The 19,167-nt window shown below is 46.9% G+C and overlaps 1 protein-coding gene across 2 annotated transcripts in view; it reads left to right on the forward strand.

Annotated features, from left to right (window-relative positions):
* Window positions 1-19,167, forward strand: part of CTC1 (CST telomere replication complex component 1) — a 46,325-nt gene that overhangs the window by 20,368 nt on the left and 6,790 nt on the right. For both annotated transcript variants that reach the window (XM_083718439.1, XM_083718438.1), the window contains 12 exons: window positions 110-238; window positions 2,510-2,733; window positions 4,555-4,726; window positions 5,359-5,562; window positions 6,717-6,840; window positions 7,249-7,363; window positions 9,973-10,426; window positions 11,293-11,382; window positions 13,201-13,326; window positions 14,277-14,341; window positions 18,495-18,601; window positions 18,808-18,976. In XM_083718439.1, coding sequence (XP_083574565.1) covers window positions 110-238; window positions 2,510-2,733; window positions 4,555-4,726; window positions 5,359-5,562; window positions 6,717-6,840; window positions 7,249-7,363; window positions 9,973-10,426; window positions 11,293-11,382; window positions 13,201-13,326; window positions 14,277-14,341; window positions 18,495-18,601; window positions 18,808-18,976 — 1,979 coding nt within the window. The remainder of the gene's footprint in view (window positions 1-109; window positions 239-2,509; window positions 2,734-4,554; window positions 4,727-5,358; window positions 5,563-6,716; window positions 6,841-7,248; window positions 7,364-9,972; window positions 10,427-11,292; window positions 11,383-13,200; window positions 13,327-14,276; window positions 14,342-18,494; window positions 18,602-18,807; window positions 18,977-19,167) is intronic.

Raw genomic sequence — 19,167 nt, forward strand, 5'->3', positions numbered from 1 at the left:
CTCACCCTGAAATTGGTTCCTCTACCTTGGGATTCAAGAAGGTGTCTTTGGATTTCTCCAGAACAGGGCACATCGTTAGTAATGTTTCCTTTCTCTGTTCCTTTTCCAGGGCACTATCACCCAGGTGCTAAATGCCCAAGCTGGGCTCTATGAACTGGAAAACAAGTTCACTCTGTGCCTTGCTTATCAGCCGATGTTGAATTATGGCCGTGGGCTCCGACCAGGAGCAGGTGTAGAGGTGAGACTAAGGTCCTAGAGTTGGCGCTTTAAGAAGAAGTAGGGTTGGGTGACATCACCTAGAGACATCACCTTGACAACAAAGGTCCGTATAGTTAAAGCTATGGTTTTCTCAGTAGTGATGTATGGAAGTGAGAGCTGGACCATAAAGAAGGCTGATCGCCGAAGAATGGATGCTTTTGAATTCTGGTGCTGGAGGAGACTCTGGAGAGTCCCATGGACTGCAAGAAGAGCAAACCTCTCCATTCTGAAGGAAATCAGCCCTGAGTGCTCACTGGAAGGACAGATCCTGAAGCTGGGGCTCCAAGACTTTGGCCACCTCATGAGAAGAGAAGACTCCCTGGAAAAGACCCTGGTGTTGGGAAAGATGGAGGGCACAAGGAGAAGGGGACGACAGAGGACGAGATGGTGGGACAGTGTTCTCGAAGCCACCAGCATGACCAAACTGCGGAAGGCAGTGGAAGACAGGAGTGCCTGGCTTGCTCTGGTCCAGGGGGTCACGAAGAGTCAGACACGACTAAATGACTAAACAACAAGGGTTGGGTGATATCTGGTTTTCAACATCATAAATATATCACAGCTAAATACTACGATACAGTGGTACCTCGCAAGACGAAATTAATTCGTTCTGCGAGTTTCTTCGTCTTGCGGATTTTTCGTCTTGCGAAGCACGGATGCACCCTGATAATAACTGTTTTAAGAAAAAGGAAACAAACTCGCAAGATGTTTCGTCTTTCGAAGCAAGCCCATAGGGAAAATCGTCTTGCGAAGCAACTCAAAAAACGAAAAAATCTTTTGTCTTGCGAGTTTTTTGTCTTCTGAGGCATTCGTCTTGTGAGGTACCACTGTATGCTGATATATCGCAATGTCTGACTCTGGCATGTATCTCAGCTGCTTCTTCCTCCCAACCTTAGAGAAGGAAAAAGCAGCTGAGACACATCACTCAACCCTGCTGCGCAAGCCCCCATGCTGCTCTAGCTCACACGAGCTGGGAAGGGACCAGGGCTTTGTTGAACTCAGCTGGGGGTGGGAAGCAAGCCCCTGTGCTGCTGGGGCTCACACGGGCCAAAGGGGCAGGGAGGAAGTGCAGGAAGTGCAGTGTAAGCGATGGAAGTCAAGGAAATTTTATTATTATTTTCATATTGAGTTATTTGTAGAATAAATTAGGAAGAAATTCTTCCAACTTTTCTTCTTCCTCTTTTCTCTTTATTTTTTCTTCTTTTTTCTTTTCTTCTTTTTTCCTCTTTTGTTCCTTTTTCATGTATACAGTGGTACCTTGGGTTAAGTACTTAATTTATTCCGGAGGTCCATACTTAACCTGAAACTGTTCTTAACCTGAAGCACCACTTTAGCTAATGGGGCCTCCTGCTGCCGCTGCCCGATTCTTGTTCTCATCCTGAAGCAAAGTTCTTAACCTGAGGTACTATTTCTGGGTTAGCGGAGTCTGTAACCTGAAGCGTATGTAACCCGAGGTACCACTGTATGTGCTTATTTGAAGTGTATATGTGTGTATTTGCATTTGTATTTGTTTTGCTTATATTTTGTAACAATTATGTTAAATAAAATTTATTTATAAAAAAACCAAAAACAAAGGGGCAGGGAGCTTCCTCAAAGGCGCTGACAGGAACATTCTTAGGCTCCGCCTGCCTGTCTGCGCTGTTGCTCTCTGCAGGCAATTTGAGCCTTCTCAAATTATCTGAAACCGGTATCATGGGCTGAAAGCCATACAAGTTTCAGACAATTTATAAATATATCGCCCAGCTCTAATGATGGAGTCTGGCCTAGCCATTGCCCATCCCTCAAATGCAGCACAGCCAAGAGCAAGAACCAAGAGCTGCCGGAGCCCGATTTCTGTTCTCATCCTGAAGCAAAGTTCTTAACCCGAGGTACCGTTTCTGGGTTAGCGGAGTCTGTAACCTGAAGCGTCTGTAACCCGAGGTACCACTGTAATGTTTGACTGGTGGGATATTGGGTGAAATCATTTGGTCTTTTTTATGGAAACTGCAGTACAGTGGTACCTCGGGTTACAGACGCTTCAGGTTACAGACTCCGCTAACCCAGAAATAGTGCTTCAGGTTAAGAACTTTGCTTCAGGATGAGAACAGAAATCGTGCAGTGGGAGGCCCCATTAGCTAAAGTGGTACCTCAGGTTAAGAACAGTTTCAGGTTAAGAACGGACCTCCAGAACGAATTAAGTACTTAACCCGAGGTCCCACTGTAGCTTTCAGAACTCACTGTTTCCTTGATGCTGATCTGTCCACTTGTCTTACAGCTCCAAGACGTCCACCTTGTGCAGAAGCCCTTGGCTGCCTCGCCTTCCGTCCTTGGAGCTTGCCTGCGCAGCGTGGTTGTGCTGAAGAGCTTTTCGCCGTGCAGCACGTTATACCAGCCTGTAGCCTTATTTGGGAATTTTTATATTCATCTGCTTTTGCGTTTCAATTTGAGCCTGCCGCTCTATATCTGGCTGGTCAGCTTGCTAGAGACCTTTGAGCAGAGGTGAGTGAAGTTTAGGTGGGTCCCCATGAGGCAAGACGCAGCGATCACAGCAAGAACCTTTTTTGAACTACATCACTGGGAAACCGGGGCAAAGCAGCTGCTTATATACATTCACGGTGTGTCAAGTGTGGAGAGAATTTCCAGAATGGTAGGCATTAAACAGCAAATAATTCTTGGCCTTTTATGCCTTGTGGACCCAGAGCGTTAGCACAATAAGCAGAACAAAATCCCATTGATGCCAGTATTTGTGCTGTAAAAAACTTAGATGTAGGCATTTGGGTGATGAAAAAACTCCTTCATTTTCTTCCTGTGAAATATTTTGTGTGTGTGTGTGTGTGTGAGAGAGAGAGAGAGAGAGAGGGAGAGGTGTGCACAGTCCACAAGATTTGATTTGCATCTGCAGCTTTGGGAAGCAGCCTGATACATTTCAGAGCTGCCCTGTTCCTTTTCAATTCCATGTATTATTCTGGACCAAATTAGATCAGTTTAAAAATAAGTTGTATTTGCCTCTCACTGTCTTAAAAGCTTATAACAGATTAAAACTCTGACCCAACCCCTGGTAATTTTACATACTGTAGAAGATGGCAGTTAATAACATAGTAATGAAGAACTTGAGACCAAAGTGGGAGGGTAACAAAGGACTTCGATCACAGAAGGTAGAAAATGTCCCATTGTGTGGAAATCATAGAATCATAGAGTTGGAAGAGACCACAAGGGCCACCGAGTCCAACCCCCTGCCAAGCAGGAAACACCATCAGAGCACTCCTGACATATGGTTGTCAAGCCTCTGCTTAAAGACCTCCAAAGAAGGAGACTCCACCACACTCCTTGGCAGCAAATTCCACTCTCGAACAGCTCTTACTGTCAGGAAGTTCTTCCTAATGTTTAGGTGGAATCTTCTTTCTTGTAGTTTGGATCCATTGCTCCGTGTCCGCTTCTCTGGAGCAGCAGAAAACAACCTTTCTCCCTCCTCTATGTGACATCCTTTTATATATTTGAAGATGGCTATCATATCACCCCTTAACCTCCTCTTCTCCAGGCTAAACATGCCCAGCTCCCTTAGCCGTTCCTCATAAGGCATCGTTTCCAGGCCTTTGACCATTTTGGTTGCCCTCCTCTGGACACGTTCCAGTTTGTCAGTGTCCTTCTTGAACTGTGGTGCCCAGAACTGGACACAGTACTCCAGGTGAGGTCTGACCAGAGCAGAATACAGTGGCACTATTACTTCCCTTGATCTAGATGCTATACTCCTATTGATGCAGCCCAGAATTGCATTGGCTTTTTAGCTGCCGCGTCACACTGTTGGCTCATGTCAAGTTTGTGGTCAACCAAGACTCCTAGATCCTTTTCACATGTACTGCTCTCAAGCCAGGTGTCACCCATCTTGTATTTGTGCCTCTCATTTATTTTGCCCAAGTGCAATACTTTACATTTCTCCCTGTTAAAATTCACCTTGTTTGTTTTGGCCCAGTTCTCTAATCTGTCAAGGTCGTTTTGAAGTGTGATCCTGTCCTCTGGGGTGTTAGCCACCCCTCCCAGTTTGGTATCATCTGCAAATTTGATCAGGATGCCCTTGAGTCCATCATCCAAGTCGTTGATAAAGATGTTGAATAAGACCAGGCCCAAGACAGAAATATATCTTAGACTGACCTTTTCTTGGATGTGTACATTCACATCCCATATCCTTTTCCCTTACTGTTGTCTCTTCTGTGCTTCCTTCCTACTATCCCCACCTGTTGTTTGCATTTCCCCCTTCCTGGGGTTTTTATTTGAGGGTTGCTTGAACCTGGCAGGCGCTGATGCATCCATCTTTCCTCCTAGGTTTTGCATCCTTCCGCACCAGCAGTCCTTGCACTGCCTTAGCCACCAAGCCCAGGCGGCAGCAGAGAAGTTTATTGTTCCTATTCTGAATGTTCTGGTGCCCCTCGGAAAAGAAGAGAGAAACATCCATCAAGAGATTCTGGCGGAAGAGCACCACTGCCCCCTGCAGCAGGTAACTCTACTCCTGACTGTGCAGGGACGCGGGTGGTGCTGTGATCTAAACCACTGGGCCTCTTGGGCTTGCCAATCGGAAGGTCGGTGGTTCGAATCCCCGTGACAGAGTGAGCATCACACCCCATAGTCAAATTCTTCTGGACTTAACTGTCCAGGGGTCCTTTACCTTTAGCTCCATGAATGGAGGTCTTGCTAGTAATGTTGAGAGGATGTCTAAACCGATCGGTAGGTCAGCGGTTCGAATCCCCGCAACAGAGCGAGTTTCCGTTGCTCTGTCCCAGCTCCTGCCAACCTAGCAGTTTGAAAGCACACCAGTGCAAGTAGATAAATAGGTACCACTCTGGCGGGAAGGTAAACAGTGCTTCTGTGCACTCTGGTTTCCGTCAAGGTGTCCCGTTGCACCAGAAGCGGTTTAGTCCTGCTGGCCACATGACCCGGAAAGCTGTCTGTGGACAAATGCCGGCTCCCTTGGCCTGAAAGCGAGATGAGCGCCACAACCCCATAGTCACCTTTGACTGGACTTAACCGTCCAGGGGTCCTTTACCGTTTCTTACTCCTGATTGTAGCCCCGAGTGCTTCCGTCTCTTCCTGGAGATAGAGGATAATTTGACGTTCTCAATCCTCTCCTAGTATCAGATTTTGGAGCCGCCATGTCAGATTCCGCCTTTCTCTCTGCTGTCTGCCATGGCTGAGAAGAAGGCCTGGGAAAGCCTCAGTCCCCTGCAACAACTGAACTCGGCCCCCGAGCTCTGCAACGTAATCGCCGAGGAGCTGAATCGCAGATTGGCCTGGTCCTACTCCAGTTTCTCTGCTGAGAGCTTTCAGCCTCGGATGGTAAGTGCTAAATCCAGCTTCCTAAAAGCAGCAACGTTCCTGCACTTGCTGGGGGTTGAACTGGATGAGCCTCTGTCAGGGACCGTGCTGAGGAAGGCTGCACTGAGGAGAAATGGTGGGAGCCATCCCCTCCCTCTGCTCCTGCTCCTGAATCTTCCCAGGAGCAGGAGGACAATATAGATTTGGAACAGTGGTTTGCAGAGGGGCTTAGTTCAGACAGCGGAAGTTGGGAATAACTGGATGGGGAGCGGCTAGGAGAAGAAACACTGGAAGGAGCGGCTCCACCCCCATCATTCTACCCAGACACTGAGGTCCAGCGCCGAGGGCCTTCTGGTGATTCCCTCACTGCAAGAAGCCAAGTTACAGGGAACCAGGCAGAGGGCCTTCTCGGTAGTGGCACCCGCCCTGTGGAACGCCCTCCCACCAGATGTCAAAGAGAACAACAACTACCAGACTTTTAGAAGACATCTGAAGGCAGCCCTGTTTAGGGAAGCTTTAATGTTTGATGTATTACGGTATTTTAATATTTTGTTGGAAGCCGCCTAGAGTGGCTGGGGAAGCCCAGCCAGATGGGCGGGGTATAAATGATAAATTATTATTATTATTATTATTATTATTATTATTATTATTATTTATTAAAAGAGGGGTTTACAGATTTACAGTCGTTGGACAGCATTCCTCCAACACCCTCCCCAAGGTTGAGAAGAGCTCAGAAACTCTCAGAACAGAAAGCGCAGAGGGTACAAGCTCAGATTACAAGATGTAGGAGTGACGTAGATCAATAGAGACGGAAGGGGTGTAAGCCTTAACTGGGAGCACCGCCATTCTGGGTAGATGCTTTCTTTTGTCCTTTGCTGTGTTCATTAAAGAGACTAACTGGTAATAATTCCCTTTCATTTGATCTGCTCACTAACAGCCATGGGGGAGGAAGCCAATTTCCTGAAGCGTGACACCCTCAGGGGTCCCTTCCAACTCTACAATCTGCAATCCTGTGATTTTAAGTGCTTTGCACACTCCCATTGTGTTATACAAATGCTTATTATTTCATTACAAAGAGATCCCTGGAAAATGTGTGGGAATAGCATCATTTAATCATTATGACTCCTCCGTGTTCTTCACCTTTTCCTTTTCTTTTCTCTTTTTTGGGTGGGTAGGTGTTGCTTGGGTGGCTGGACTCTTCCAGCAGTGGCTCCCTCAAGTTACAAGACAGAAGCAACGCAGTCCCTTGTATAATATTCCACAGAGATGGCCGGCCATTTGCTGATACGTCTTTAGTAGGTGTGTCCATCCTATATCGATTCTGTGATTTGAGTGCTCTTAAAAACCAACAATATGATGCTGCCTCTTTGGACTTAGAAAATTATTACACAGCTTTGATTTTAAGAGGATAGCTTTCTTCAAAAGAAACCATTGTATTGGACCTTTAAACAAAAACCCTGGGAAGATAGATTAGCACATAGTAAGAACATAGTTTAGTATTCTAAACAAATTTCCAAAATACAATACTAAGACAGCTTTTACATTTGAACAAAATTGCCAAAATAGATTGTTATACATCACGATAAAAAGGTCTGACACCTGACAAGGAAACCAAATAGCCCGTTCTTAGCCATGCAATCTTCACCAACCAAGTCAAGAAAATGCATTTTGGTGTCTATTTCTGTTATTGTTGTTTGTTTATTGCAGGCTGCCTCCTGCAGGTAGAAATATTTCAGTTTGTAATCGAGCAATTCCTTCGAAGTAATTTCGCTTCCTGGCAGCAGCTGGGGTCACCCGAGCACATAAAGGAGAAGAAAACAAGGCAAGTCTCCACAAGCTGGTCTCCGACCATAATAAAAAATTATTATTATTATTAAGGCAAGCCTCCCTCTTTCTCTGAGCCTCTGAAAGATTGAGAACCATGGCAGGGCTTCAGAGTGGTACAAAGCACACAGGTGGAAGGTTCTAATATAAAAGGTTCTCCTCAAGCGGTGGAGGAGGAAGTAGGAAGCGCCTTCCATCTTCGATTTGGGGCCGGCAGTGGCAGCAGCAAAGCAGGAAGCAATATTCAAGGCCCGTCATCTTCATTGCAAATAAATTTGTATTGTTTTCAACATGCAATTCTTTTTCCAACAGTCCTTATTGTCACATTATAATCCCTTTGACTCTGCCGAGTCCTGACTTCCCATCCTCCCGACCGCTGGTATATACATCACATACTTTTTGCATATATTAATGTCATAACTCTACTGTTTTACACTGGAGGTGTTATTCCAGTCCTGCTAGTGTCTTAATATTTTTGTGGTTCTCCTTTATATATTCAATAAATTTATTCCAATTGTTATTGTATCTCTGGTCCTCTTGTTCCCGGATTCTTCCTGTCAATTTGGCAAGTTCCGCATAATCTCTCATCTTCAACTGCCACTCCTGGATGGTTGGTAAATCTTGTGTTTTCCATCTTTGGACCAGTAAAGTTCTTGCGGGGGCTGTGCCATACATGAACAAGTTCTGGTCTTTTATTTTAATTTCTTTCCCCACCAGACCTAGCAAAAATGCCTCGTATTTTAGGAAAAGTATACTTAAATATCTTTTTAAGTTCATTATAGACTAACTCCCAGAATCTTTTTACCTTGCCACAAGTCCACCACATATGAAAGTAATCTCCGTCTATTTCCCTACATTTCCAACATTTTCTGTCTCTTTTCCTATTCATTTTAGCTAATTTTATTGGCGTCAAATGCCATCTATACATCATTTTTAATACATTCTCCTTTAAAGGCATACATCCTGTAAATCTCAAACCAACATTCCGTAATTTTATCCACGCTTCCAGCTCAATATTGTGCCCAATATCAGGGCCAGTAATCTTCAAGTTTTTCAGGCTTGAGACTCATTTTAGCCCAAATATGCTACAAAACCAATGTTGCCTTGTGAAATACTGCTGTGTAGGAGACCCACCTCTCTGTTCCCTTTCCATTTCCCTCCAAAGTCTTTGCTGTTATAACTCAGCAAACCTTCTGCTTCCCCCAAGGCTGTGGATAGCCCTTTTCTCATGCATGGATAGTGTCAGGATTCTGCCAGTGGCTCATGGCTGGTTGCCCAGAAAGTATAAAGACAAGGGAAGGCTTCTTACCATCTTTTTTTTATTCAGTAATTTATAGAACCCAGCCTCTTGGATAATGTTGTTGTCTCGAGTGAATCTCCACCCCCCCCCCATCTCTCCCACTTCCCATTCATCACTTCTACGGGGGCTGCTATGTGCCCTCTGTCGTTGAGCTCCTTGTCTCCTACTTTCAAGGCTTGCCGGGTTCTGGGAGACAGAGGGTCTGGAATGCTTTCTAAAGACACGGTGTCCATCGGTTGTCGCCCCTCTGCTGCTTCCTCCTCCTCTCCCATTATTTCCCAACTTTCCCCCTCACCTGCCTCTGAGCTGTGACCTCCCGTAAACCCCTGTTGTAAATCCAAACTGTCTTCCATTTCCTCCTCCCTGGAAGGGTCAGGGAGGGGAGGTGCTCTCTACAGTGGTTCCTTGGCTTTCAAACAGAATTCATTCTGGGAGTCCATTCGATTCCCGGAACTGTTCAAAAACCAAAGCGTGGCTTCTGGTTTTCTGCAGGAGTGTCCTGCAGCCAATCGGAAGTTGCGCCGGACGTTTGGCTCCCAAAAATCATTCAGAATCTGGAGCACTAACTTCCAGGTTTCGATCGTTCAGGAGCTGATTTGTTCAGGAGCCAAGCCATTCAGCTTCCAAGGTACGACTGTAGTGTCCTTTTGGTAAATAATGGCACAGTCTTGGAGTTTGCTGCTCTTCTGCCCATAGAGCATTTAAAGCAGCTTCACAGCTTAAGAAATGCAAACAAAGAAAAAATTACCTACTGGGAAGTGGGCATATACTCACAGCTATGTTTACAGTGGTACCTTGGTTCTCAAACGCCTTGGTACTCAAACAACTTGGAACCCAAACAGTACAAACCCAGAAGTAAGTGTTCCGGTTTGCGAACCTTTTTCGGAAGCTGAACGTGCTCCGTTTTGAGAGTTACACTTCCTTTTTGAGTGCCACACTTCCATTCTGAGTGTTACGCTGAGGTCTGTCTGTTTTTGCTATTTATTTTGGGTTTTTTTGTTTTTGTGGCTCTTTTTGTTTTGTTTTGGTGACTGTGTGGAACCCAATTCAGCTACTGAATGATTGATTGTGTGACTGCAGTACATTGTTTATTGCTGTCATTTCTTGTTAGATAGTGAACTTCATGTTAAATTGCTGTTTTTAAAAGTCTGGAACAGATTAAGCAATTTTGCATTACTTTCTATGGGAAAGCGCACCTTGGTTTTGGAACAGACTTCTGGAACAGATTAAGTTTGAGAACCAAGGTCCCACTGTATTTATTTTTGTAAATAATGGGCTTGAGCTGTACTTCTCTGCTCTCCTCCAAGGCCTTACGTACAGTTTTGCTTTGAGGATGTGGAGATCCTTTATACTCCCGAAAAGAGAGCCTCCGAGGGTCGCCGAGCGAATGAAAGGACCTCTTCTCACGCAGAAGGCGATGGCTCCAAAGCCGCTGAGCCAAGATCGCAAGAGGGGAGAATATCCGGCGCAGGAAGGGCAGAGTCGGGCGCCAGCACAGCAGATCCTTCCCAGGGCAGCGCTGTGGAAGCCGGCTGCGTGTCCCGCCTGTTCCTCGTGACGCAGAAAGAGGGGCTCGTCTGGCGCAACTATCTGCCGACTTCCGGAGACGGGGGCAAAGGCAGCCGCGCAGCGCAACTCTGCTTTCAAGCCACAGTGATATGGATGGGCAGCCCTGAACTGTGCAAGAGTCTTGGAGAAACCGGGTGCCGGCAAAAGTTTACCACTTCCGCTCTGCAAGAGACCAGTGAAGCCCAGCAGAAAGTAAGACAGGCGAGGGGGCAAGGGATGTTTTCAGAATCCTCTCCGGGGTTGGGGTGCAGGTAGCTGGGTTGACCTTTGAGACAAGTGCTGCTTCCTGCATTGTTCCTCTACTGATGTATATTGCATTTCCAGCGTTCTGCAGCTGGTTTTACCGTATTTTTCGCTCCATAAGACACACTTTTCCCCTCCTAAAATGCAAGGGGAAATGTGTGTGCGTCCTATGGAGCGAATGCAGGGGGGAGGCAGGCGGGAAAAGCTCCCAAGAGCCGCACACAAGCTCTGTGTGCTCTTGCAGGCTTTTTCACAGGAGGGAGAAGGGACTGACTGGCTGCATCAGTCCCTTCTCCCACCTCCCAGAAAAGCTAGGAGAAGCCACGCGGCCCCTTTAAAGAGTGCACGGCTTTCGCGGAAGCCTGGAGAGCGAGAGGCGTGGGTGCGCACTGACCCCTCTCATTCTCCAGGATTCAGGGATAGCCCCGCGCAGCCCCTCCGGCAGGGAGAGGCTGCACGGGGCTATGGCTATTAGCCCCTCTCCCGCTCCTGCCTTGGCTCGTGCCATAGCTGTGCACAACCCCTCTGGAAGGGAGAGGTTGCGCAGCCTGTACGCTGCTCTTTGGGGCTGGGGGGGGGAAATAAGATTTTTTTTCTTGATTCCCCCCCCCTAAAAACTAGGTGTGTCCTATGGTCCGGTGCGCCCTATGGAGCGAAAAATACAGTAATTCTCATGTTCTCTCAAATGATCACCTGTGCTGCAGGGAAGCCAATTCTGTTGCTTCTTAATGTGTTTTGCCTTTACATTTAAAATTGGCTTTCTTCTCTTACTGGCCTCTCTTTTTTTCCTTTATTAAAAAATCCTCTCACTTCAGCTGTTGCTCCTGTTCCTGAGGAAAAACCTCCGGTGGTTCCCCTTCCTGCACCCGGATCACCTCTACCAGCTCACCCTCCCCCAATGCACGGTAAGGATGGAAAACGGCTCCGGCTCCAACCCATTTCTGGAAACCTCACAAGAGACCTGCCAGTCATTTCTGGGGTTCTTTGATTTCCTGTGATCAAAATGCTTGTTCTTTGCTGGAGGCTTGTTTATGCTGCGACAATCTGGCGTCTCTTCCTTGTTTGCTCTGCTAAATTGTCAGTCTGTAGTTCATAGATTTGCTCTTGTTTGTGACCCTGTTCTTTCTGAGTCAATATTTACCTGTGCCTTAACAGAAACACTTTCACTTGATTTGCTACTTTCCCCAAAGGATCTTGTAATGGTTATAGGGGTTGCTCGTGCGTAACTTGCCGCTGCTCCTGGCTAGGTTACCTGGTTGAACCCTTTCTGTCTGGACAGCCCTTCACTCCGTGGCTGTCTCAGTCGCTGGCAGAATCCGTCAGTGAGCGTTTCTTGAACCTCTTCCAGCAAAGAAGTTCTTTGACGCCAAGTCTCTGCCTACTCTCCCTGCGCGGAAGTCTTCTGCGCAGGGAGGGTGTGGGCAGCGGAGGACCCGTGCTCTCCCCGCTGGTGTCCGGCGAGGAGTCATGGAGCCCCCTCGCCGATTCCCCCATCTGCCCCCCTTCTCCACTGGTGTTACGCTGATTTCCTTCCCCAGCAGATGGGCTGCCTCTCTCCCTGCTGGGCCCTTCTCCAGCATCGCTTTGGAGCCTTGCCTCCGCCTCTAGCTCCGATGGCAGTTCCCTGACAGATCTATTACCTTTTCTTGTCCATTCTTCACATACTTCTAGGCTTGGCGGTGGATGTGGGGCTCCTCTCCCCTCTACCCAGAGGATATAACTGATTGGGTGGCATATAAATGCCAAGTTCATGTTCCTGCATTGCAGAGGGTTGGAATACAGTGGTACCTCAGGTTAAGTACTTAATTTGTTCTGGAGGTCTGTTCTTAACCTGAAACTCTTCTTAACCTGAAGCACCACTTTAGCTAATGGGGCCTCCCGCTGCTGCTGCGCCGCCCTATTTCTGTTCTCATCCTGAAGCAAAGTTCTTAACCTGAAGCACTATTTCTGGGTTAGTGGAGTCTGTAACCTGAAGCGTATGTAACCTGAAGTATATGTAACCTGAGGTAACACTGTATAGGACCTTTGGGCGTCCTTCCAACTAACAGTACAGTGGTACCTCTGGTTACGTACTTAATTCGTTCCAGAGGTCCGTTCTTAACCTGAAACTGTTCTTAACCTGAAGCACCACTTTAGCTAATGGGGCCTCCTGCTGCTGCCATGCCGCCACCGCCGCCCTATTTCTGTTCTCATCCTGAAGCAAAGTTCTTAACCTGAAGCACTATTTCTGGGTTAGCAGAGTCTGTAACCTGAAGTGTATGTAACCTGAAACGTATGTAACCCAAGGTACCACTCTACAGTCAGACCTCGGGTTACAGCTGCTTCAGGCTGCGTTTTTTCAGGTTACAGACCTCTGAAACTAAAAGTACAGGAACGGGTTACTTCCGGGTTTTGGCGGTCGCGCATGTGCAGAAGCGCTAAATTGCACTTTGCGCATGCGCAGAAGTGCCAAATGGCAACCCGTGAGTGCACAGATGCGGGTTGCGAACGCTGCGGGTTGCGAATGTGCATCCCGCACGGATCACGTTCGCAACCCGAGCCTCCACTGTATTTTTCTATTCTGTACCACATCCAGTGCTTTTTTAGGTAAAAGTGCCATGGCTGTCGGCATAAAATGGCTGCCATGCGCCTCAAGAAAAAGAGGTGACGGTACTCTTTAGTGAGTCCTGTCACAGCAAGAAAAGCACTGACTGACTGTATCTTTGGTGCTTTTCCTTGTGCAGGACTTGGGTGTCTTTGACCAACTGTGCTGCTCACCGGCACAAGGAAACCTGAATCCGCTGAGACGCTCCTTGTTTCTCCCTGTTCCAGATGGTGCCATCCTGCACCATGTGGGCTGCATTTCTCAGGTAGGCCTGTGCGTGTTGCCTCACTGTGAGAAGCGAAGGAACAGGGAAGCGAGTGGAAGGCCTGCATGGTAATCGCCTTGTGGAACACCCTCCCACCAGATGTCAAGGAAATAATAATAATAAGAAGAAGAAGAAGAAGAAGAAGAAGGCTGGGCTCAGGGTGGCTAACAAGCAATAATTAAAACAAGTTGAATGAATACAACTTAAAAACAAGATTAAAATATAACATTAAAATATTGAGACATTAAAATATTAAAATGCAGCCTCATCACAGGAGGAGAAAGGAAACAGAAAAAAGAAAGAGGGGGAGGGAATCAAACTAGCTCCAAGCCAAAGGCCAGGCGGAACAACTCTGTCTTACAGGCCCTGCGGAAAGAAATCAGATCCTGCAGGGCCCTGGTCTCATGAGGCAGAGCGTTCCACCAGACCGGAGCCAGAGTTGAAAAGGCCCTGGCTCTGGTCGAAGCCAATCTAACTTCCTTAGGGCCCGGGACCACTAGGGTGTTGCTATTTATGGACCTCGAGGCTCTCCGTGGGGCAGACCGGGAGAGGCGGTCCTGAAGGTACGAGGGTCCTAGGCCGTGAAGGGCTTTAAAGGTCAAAAGCAGCACCTTAAATCTGACCCTGTACTCCACCGGGAGCCAGTGCAGTTTAAAAAGCACTGGGTGAATATACTCCCCTGGCAGAGACCCTGTGAGGAATCTCGCCACGGCATTCTGTATCCGCTGGAGTTTCTGGGACAGCTTCAAGGGCAGCCCCGCGTAGAGCGAATTACAGTAGTCAAGCCTGGAGATGACCGTCGCATGGATCACTGTGGCCAGGTTGGGGTGGGAAAGGTAAAGATAAAGAACTACGGAACTTTTAGAAGACATCTGAAAGCAGCCGTGTGTCAGGGAATTTTAAGTGTTTGACATTGCATTGTGTTTTTATAAAGGAGTGTTGTTTTTCAGCTGGTTTCGACAGTGCCGCAGATGGATCGAAGGCTGTTTTCCATTGCGGAGATTCTCAGCTCCAGGTAATCTAGCCTTTCCTCTGTTCCTATTTACTTAGAAGCTGATAAAAGAATCTGTGGGGAAACATTAAAAAAAAAAGATTCACAGGGAACAACACGGCCCAGTCAACTAGTTCCTGCAGTGGGGAATTTTTGTATTGGCTTCTGACTCTCCACTAAAAAGAAAATGTAATGATATTCCGGCTTTTAATGCCAGCATCTTTGGTTGTGGATATGAGAGAAGCTGGTTTTTGAGTACCAGTGCCTTGTATTGAGATGAGAGAGAGAGCTAACTGAGGACATGAAGTGCACACAGACCTCGTCTTAATCTGAAGAGTATTTTGCATGCGCATGGGCAGGAGCCCCACCAGCCCCCTCCATACATGAGTGCCACCTTCGTAATGTATTGATTAATGTATGGATGCTTTTAAACAAGACCAAAAGGGATCATGTTAAGATTAAGCACCAGAGATGCCAGTTAAGTCACACGTGGCTCGATATGCACCATGCGGCCATGTCATGTTGTGATAGGAATTTTGAGGTCTTAATATGGTAATGTTCATAAGTGTATCAACCAAGTACGTACATAGATCGGCACAGGAAGACCAACCTGGAACCATTTTGATTCCCAAACTGACCTCAATTATTTCTCTGCAAGGTCAAAGTGGGAAACCCATTGTCTCTTTCTTCACAAATCCTGTCTTAAGGGCACATTTAAGATATGAATAGGGTGTGAGCCTGTGGCCTGGCCCAGGAACTAAGCATTTATCATTACAAAAGACTAGCCAGGCTCCCCAGGAAATCCAATCAAGGAACCTGCCAGACAGGAGATAAACAAGGACAGGAGAAACACAACATTCAAATTTCTGTTTTAGACCGCCTTTTCTGTGATGTAGGTGTGATGTATCTGAGGGGTGGTCTTAGGTTACACCCCTTCTGTGATGTATGTATGATGTTTCTGGGGGTGGTCTTGATCTACAGGGTGGCAATTTCAAAAGTCTTTATAACGCCTTGCGCACCATTGTTCTGGGTCCCTCCTCTCTCCTGCATGTAAGGGAAGCACCCTGTTGCAACAGATCAATAAAGATCAAGCTTACTAGCTGCTTTGCTTCTCAATATTCTCTGCTTGGCTTCTGTTATTCTCTCCTACCAATAGGGAACCTATGTAAGGACTCTATATGGCCTCTTGGATACCCCATAAGGGAAAAGGACAATTTTGGTTTACAACAATGTCCTGACCCCTTCAATCCCATACCTCCTGCCACACACCTTTGCTTGAATCTACACCTCTTCTGCCTTCAGCTTCATGTCTGGAAATTGTTCCTACAGAACTGGGAAGTTTCCACAGTGATGATGCTATTAGGGAAGTGGTTACTGACTCAGCCTGCGCTGTTTTTTTTTTGTGGGGGATGAGGAATATCTAATGCTTAGCTCCATCTGCTGCAATCTCTGTCTTCTCCCTGGATGTTAATGAAGCGTAGAGTTTGGCAGTCCTTGCCTTTGTCTTGTGCCCATCTGTCAGTTGCCTCCTTTCGTCGGCCTTTGCCTTCAGATTTATTCCACTTTCTCTGCTCTTGTCAAATAACTTGGCCCTCTAATGGCGTTGATTTGCTGCCTCTACTTTTGCTCCCGTTTCCCCCGCCCCCTTTTGACCATAGATGTACCAAGTTGATACCACTTCGGTGTTTGCTACCCTGACTCCTTTGGGAAGAAAGGCAGGATAGGAATTTAATCAATAAATCATGCTCTCGCTCAACATGGTGCCCACTCAAGAGCCATAATTCTTTCCCGTTGAAGCATCTGACATGCTGACACTCCAGATGCAATAATAATAATAATAATAATAATAATAATAATAATAATTTATTCCCCGCCCTTCTGTGGCTGGGTTTCCCCAGCCACTCTGGTTGGCTCCCAACGGAATATTAAAAACAAGGTAAAACATCAACACTAAAAACTTCCCTAAACAGGGCTGCCTTCAGATGTCTTCTAAAAGTCAGATAGTTGTTTATTTCCTTGACATCTGATGGGAGGGCGTTCCACAGGGTGGGAGCCACTACTGAGAAGGCCCTCTCCCTGGTTCCCTGTAACCTCACTTCTCACAGTAAGGGAACCGCCAGAAGGCCCTCGGAGCTGGATCTCAGTGTCTGGGTAGAACGATGGGCGTGGAGATGCTCCTTCAGGTCTACTGGGCCGAGGCTGTTTAGGGCTTTAAGGGTCAGCACCAACACTTTGAATTGTGCTCGGAAACATACTGGGAGCCAATGTACCGTATTTTTCCTTCTATAACACGCAGATTTTTTCTTCTAAAAAGGAAGGGGAAATGTCTGTGCGTGTTATAGAGCGAATGTGTGGTCCCTGGAGCCGAAAAATCATGCAAAAATCAAATCGCGGTGCTGCACGCTGCACGGAGAAGCGAAACCTGAAAAGAGGAAGCGGCTGCTTTCCTGCATTCTGCCTCAGGGTCTTACTGCCCACCCGCCTCTGTTTCGTTGCTGTGTTTGCTGAAACGGAACAAAGAGCAGGGAAAGCCCCTCCCCTCCAGGCAAGCTCCGGTGCTGCTGGGGGAGAGGGAGAGAGAGGGGGGAAGGGAGAGAGAGAGGGGGGAGGGAGAGAGAGAGGAGGAGGGAGGGAGGGAGGGAGGGAGGGAGGGAGAGAGAGAGAGAGAGAGAGAGAGAGAGAGAGAGATGGCTGGCTTGGGTGGGGGGAAACTTTTGCCTTTCTTTCCTCCCTCCCGTTAAATCCCTCTCCTGCATTCTTAGCCAGCTGCTTCTCTGCACACCCCTCTAATGTCCCTTCTTTGTTTTTCCTTCCCTCCCCACTTAAAATGTGGTTACAAAGCATGGATCCTCAGGATCTTTGCATTGGGTCACCCCAAATTCACCATCAGATCGCGTAGCATGTCCATGGCTACAGCCTGCCCCAAAAAAATCACGCACCCACTGTTGCCTGGGGCTGCAATGGTGCAAAAATGTGGTTAAAAAGCATGGATCCACAGGAATTCTCAGGATTTAGGCATTGGGTCACCCCAAATTCACCATCAGATCACATAGCATGTCCATGGCTACAGCCTGCCCCCCCCCCAAATCACGCACCCACTGTTGCCTGGGGCTGCAATGGTGCAAAAATGTGGTTAAAAAGCATGGATCCACAGGAATTCTCAGGATTTTGGCATTGGGTCACCCCAAATTCACCATCAGATCACATAGCATGTCCATGGCTACAGCCTGCCCCCCCCAAATCACATACCCACTGTTGCCTGGGGCTGCAATGTTGCAAAAACGTGGTTACAAACCATGGATCCACATGGATCCTCAGGATCTTTGCATTGGGTCAGCCCAAATTCACCATCAGAGCACATAGCATGTCCATGGCTACAGCCTGCCCCCCAAAAATCACGCACCCACTGTTGCCTGGGGCAGCAATGGTGCAAAAACGTGGTTACAAAGCATGGATCCACAGGGATTCTCAGGATTTTTGCATTGGGTCAGCCCAAATTCACCATCAGATCACATGTCTGTGGCCACAGCATGAAGCACAAAAATGATACATCCACTGTTTCATTCAGAATGTTTTTTCCCTTGTTTTCCTCCTCTAAAAACAATGTGCGTGTTATGGTCAGGTGCGTGTTATAGAGCGAAAAATACGGTAGGTCTTTTATGACCAATGTTCTATGGTGACTTTAAGAGTACAAACATATTGGGTTGAGAATCTGGCCGTTCCCAGAGGCGGAAAGAAGATAAAGTCCCTACTAGAGAAGAATGGCAGATGAAGTTGATAGACTACGCCGAAATGGCAAAAATGACCGGAAGAATCAGGAGAGCCAAAACATTAATAAGGAATGGAGAAAATTTATAATTTACCTTAAAACTCGTTGTAAACAGTTAAAATTATTAGTGGGATTGCAATAAAGCTTGTAATGTAATGACAAATTATGGATATAATGGAGATACAAAAATATGGATTATTATAAAAGATGCAGAAGGAAAAGATTAACAATAAGACCCACTAAAGGGAGGAGGGAAGTCCAGGGGATTCTTTAGAATCTTGTTTTTATATAGTATGTTCTTTACGTGAATGTAAATTTTAATATGGAAAATCAAATAAAATTTTGGGGAGAGAATCTGGCCGTATTTGAGAACCTGGTAAAATGCTTAAACCTGTTCCCACTCATTAGTTTCACAGGCTCCCTGGTCTCTTTCCCTGGCCTAATAGTGCAGAGGATTTTGGTTCAATCTTACGTTGGAAAGAAGTCGCCTGGAGAGGTTTTGATGCAGCAGATGGGTGAGAACCTTGAATGTACTATAGAAGGAGCATTTCTGGTCCATGGCTGAGCACATAAATAAGACACACGGACCTGATCCGTGTGTCTGGGTCAGGCAGAATGATTCTGCAGATCTGCTCTGGTGCCAAGTCTGTAGATCTGCCTTTCCTAACTTAGGGTATTTACTGGATGAGATCCAAGTGTTGCCTGTCTTCCTCACACTTAGGAAACCTCTTAACCCGGAATTACACCGTGAAGCTACGTGTATCACCTACAGTTGGTGCCTCTGAAGTGCTGGATGTGTACATTGAAGCGGCATTCTTGCCCTACCTTTGGGGTCTGCTTCCTGGCGCCAGAATTCTCTTTCAGAACTTGCAGCGCAAGGTTTCCATCAGGTATGTGGATCCAAAAGGCGTTGAAATGGGCTTAGGTGCCTCCTCTGGGCTGGTTGGTGTGTTTGTGCTGACCACCACCCAGGGCTGTAGCTACGGGGTGTTGAGGAATGCCCCCGCCACGGACACAGGTGAGGGGTGTGTGTTCAAAATGGGCTAAAACATATGTCCATAAATATGTCTACACAGTGGTA

The sequence above is a fragment of the Podarcis gaigeae genome, assembly GCF_964106915.1.
Source record: "Podarcis gaigeae genome assembly, chromosome: 17".
Classification (NCBI taxonomy): domain Eukaryota; kingdom Metazoa; phylum Chordata; class Lepidosauria; order Squamata; family Lacertidae; genus Podarcis; species Podarcis gaigeae.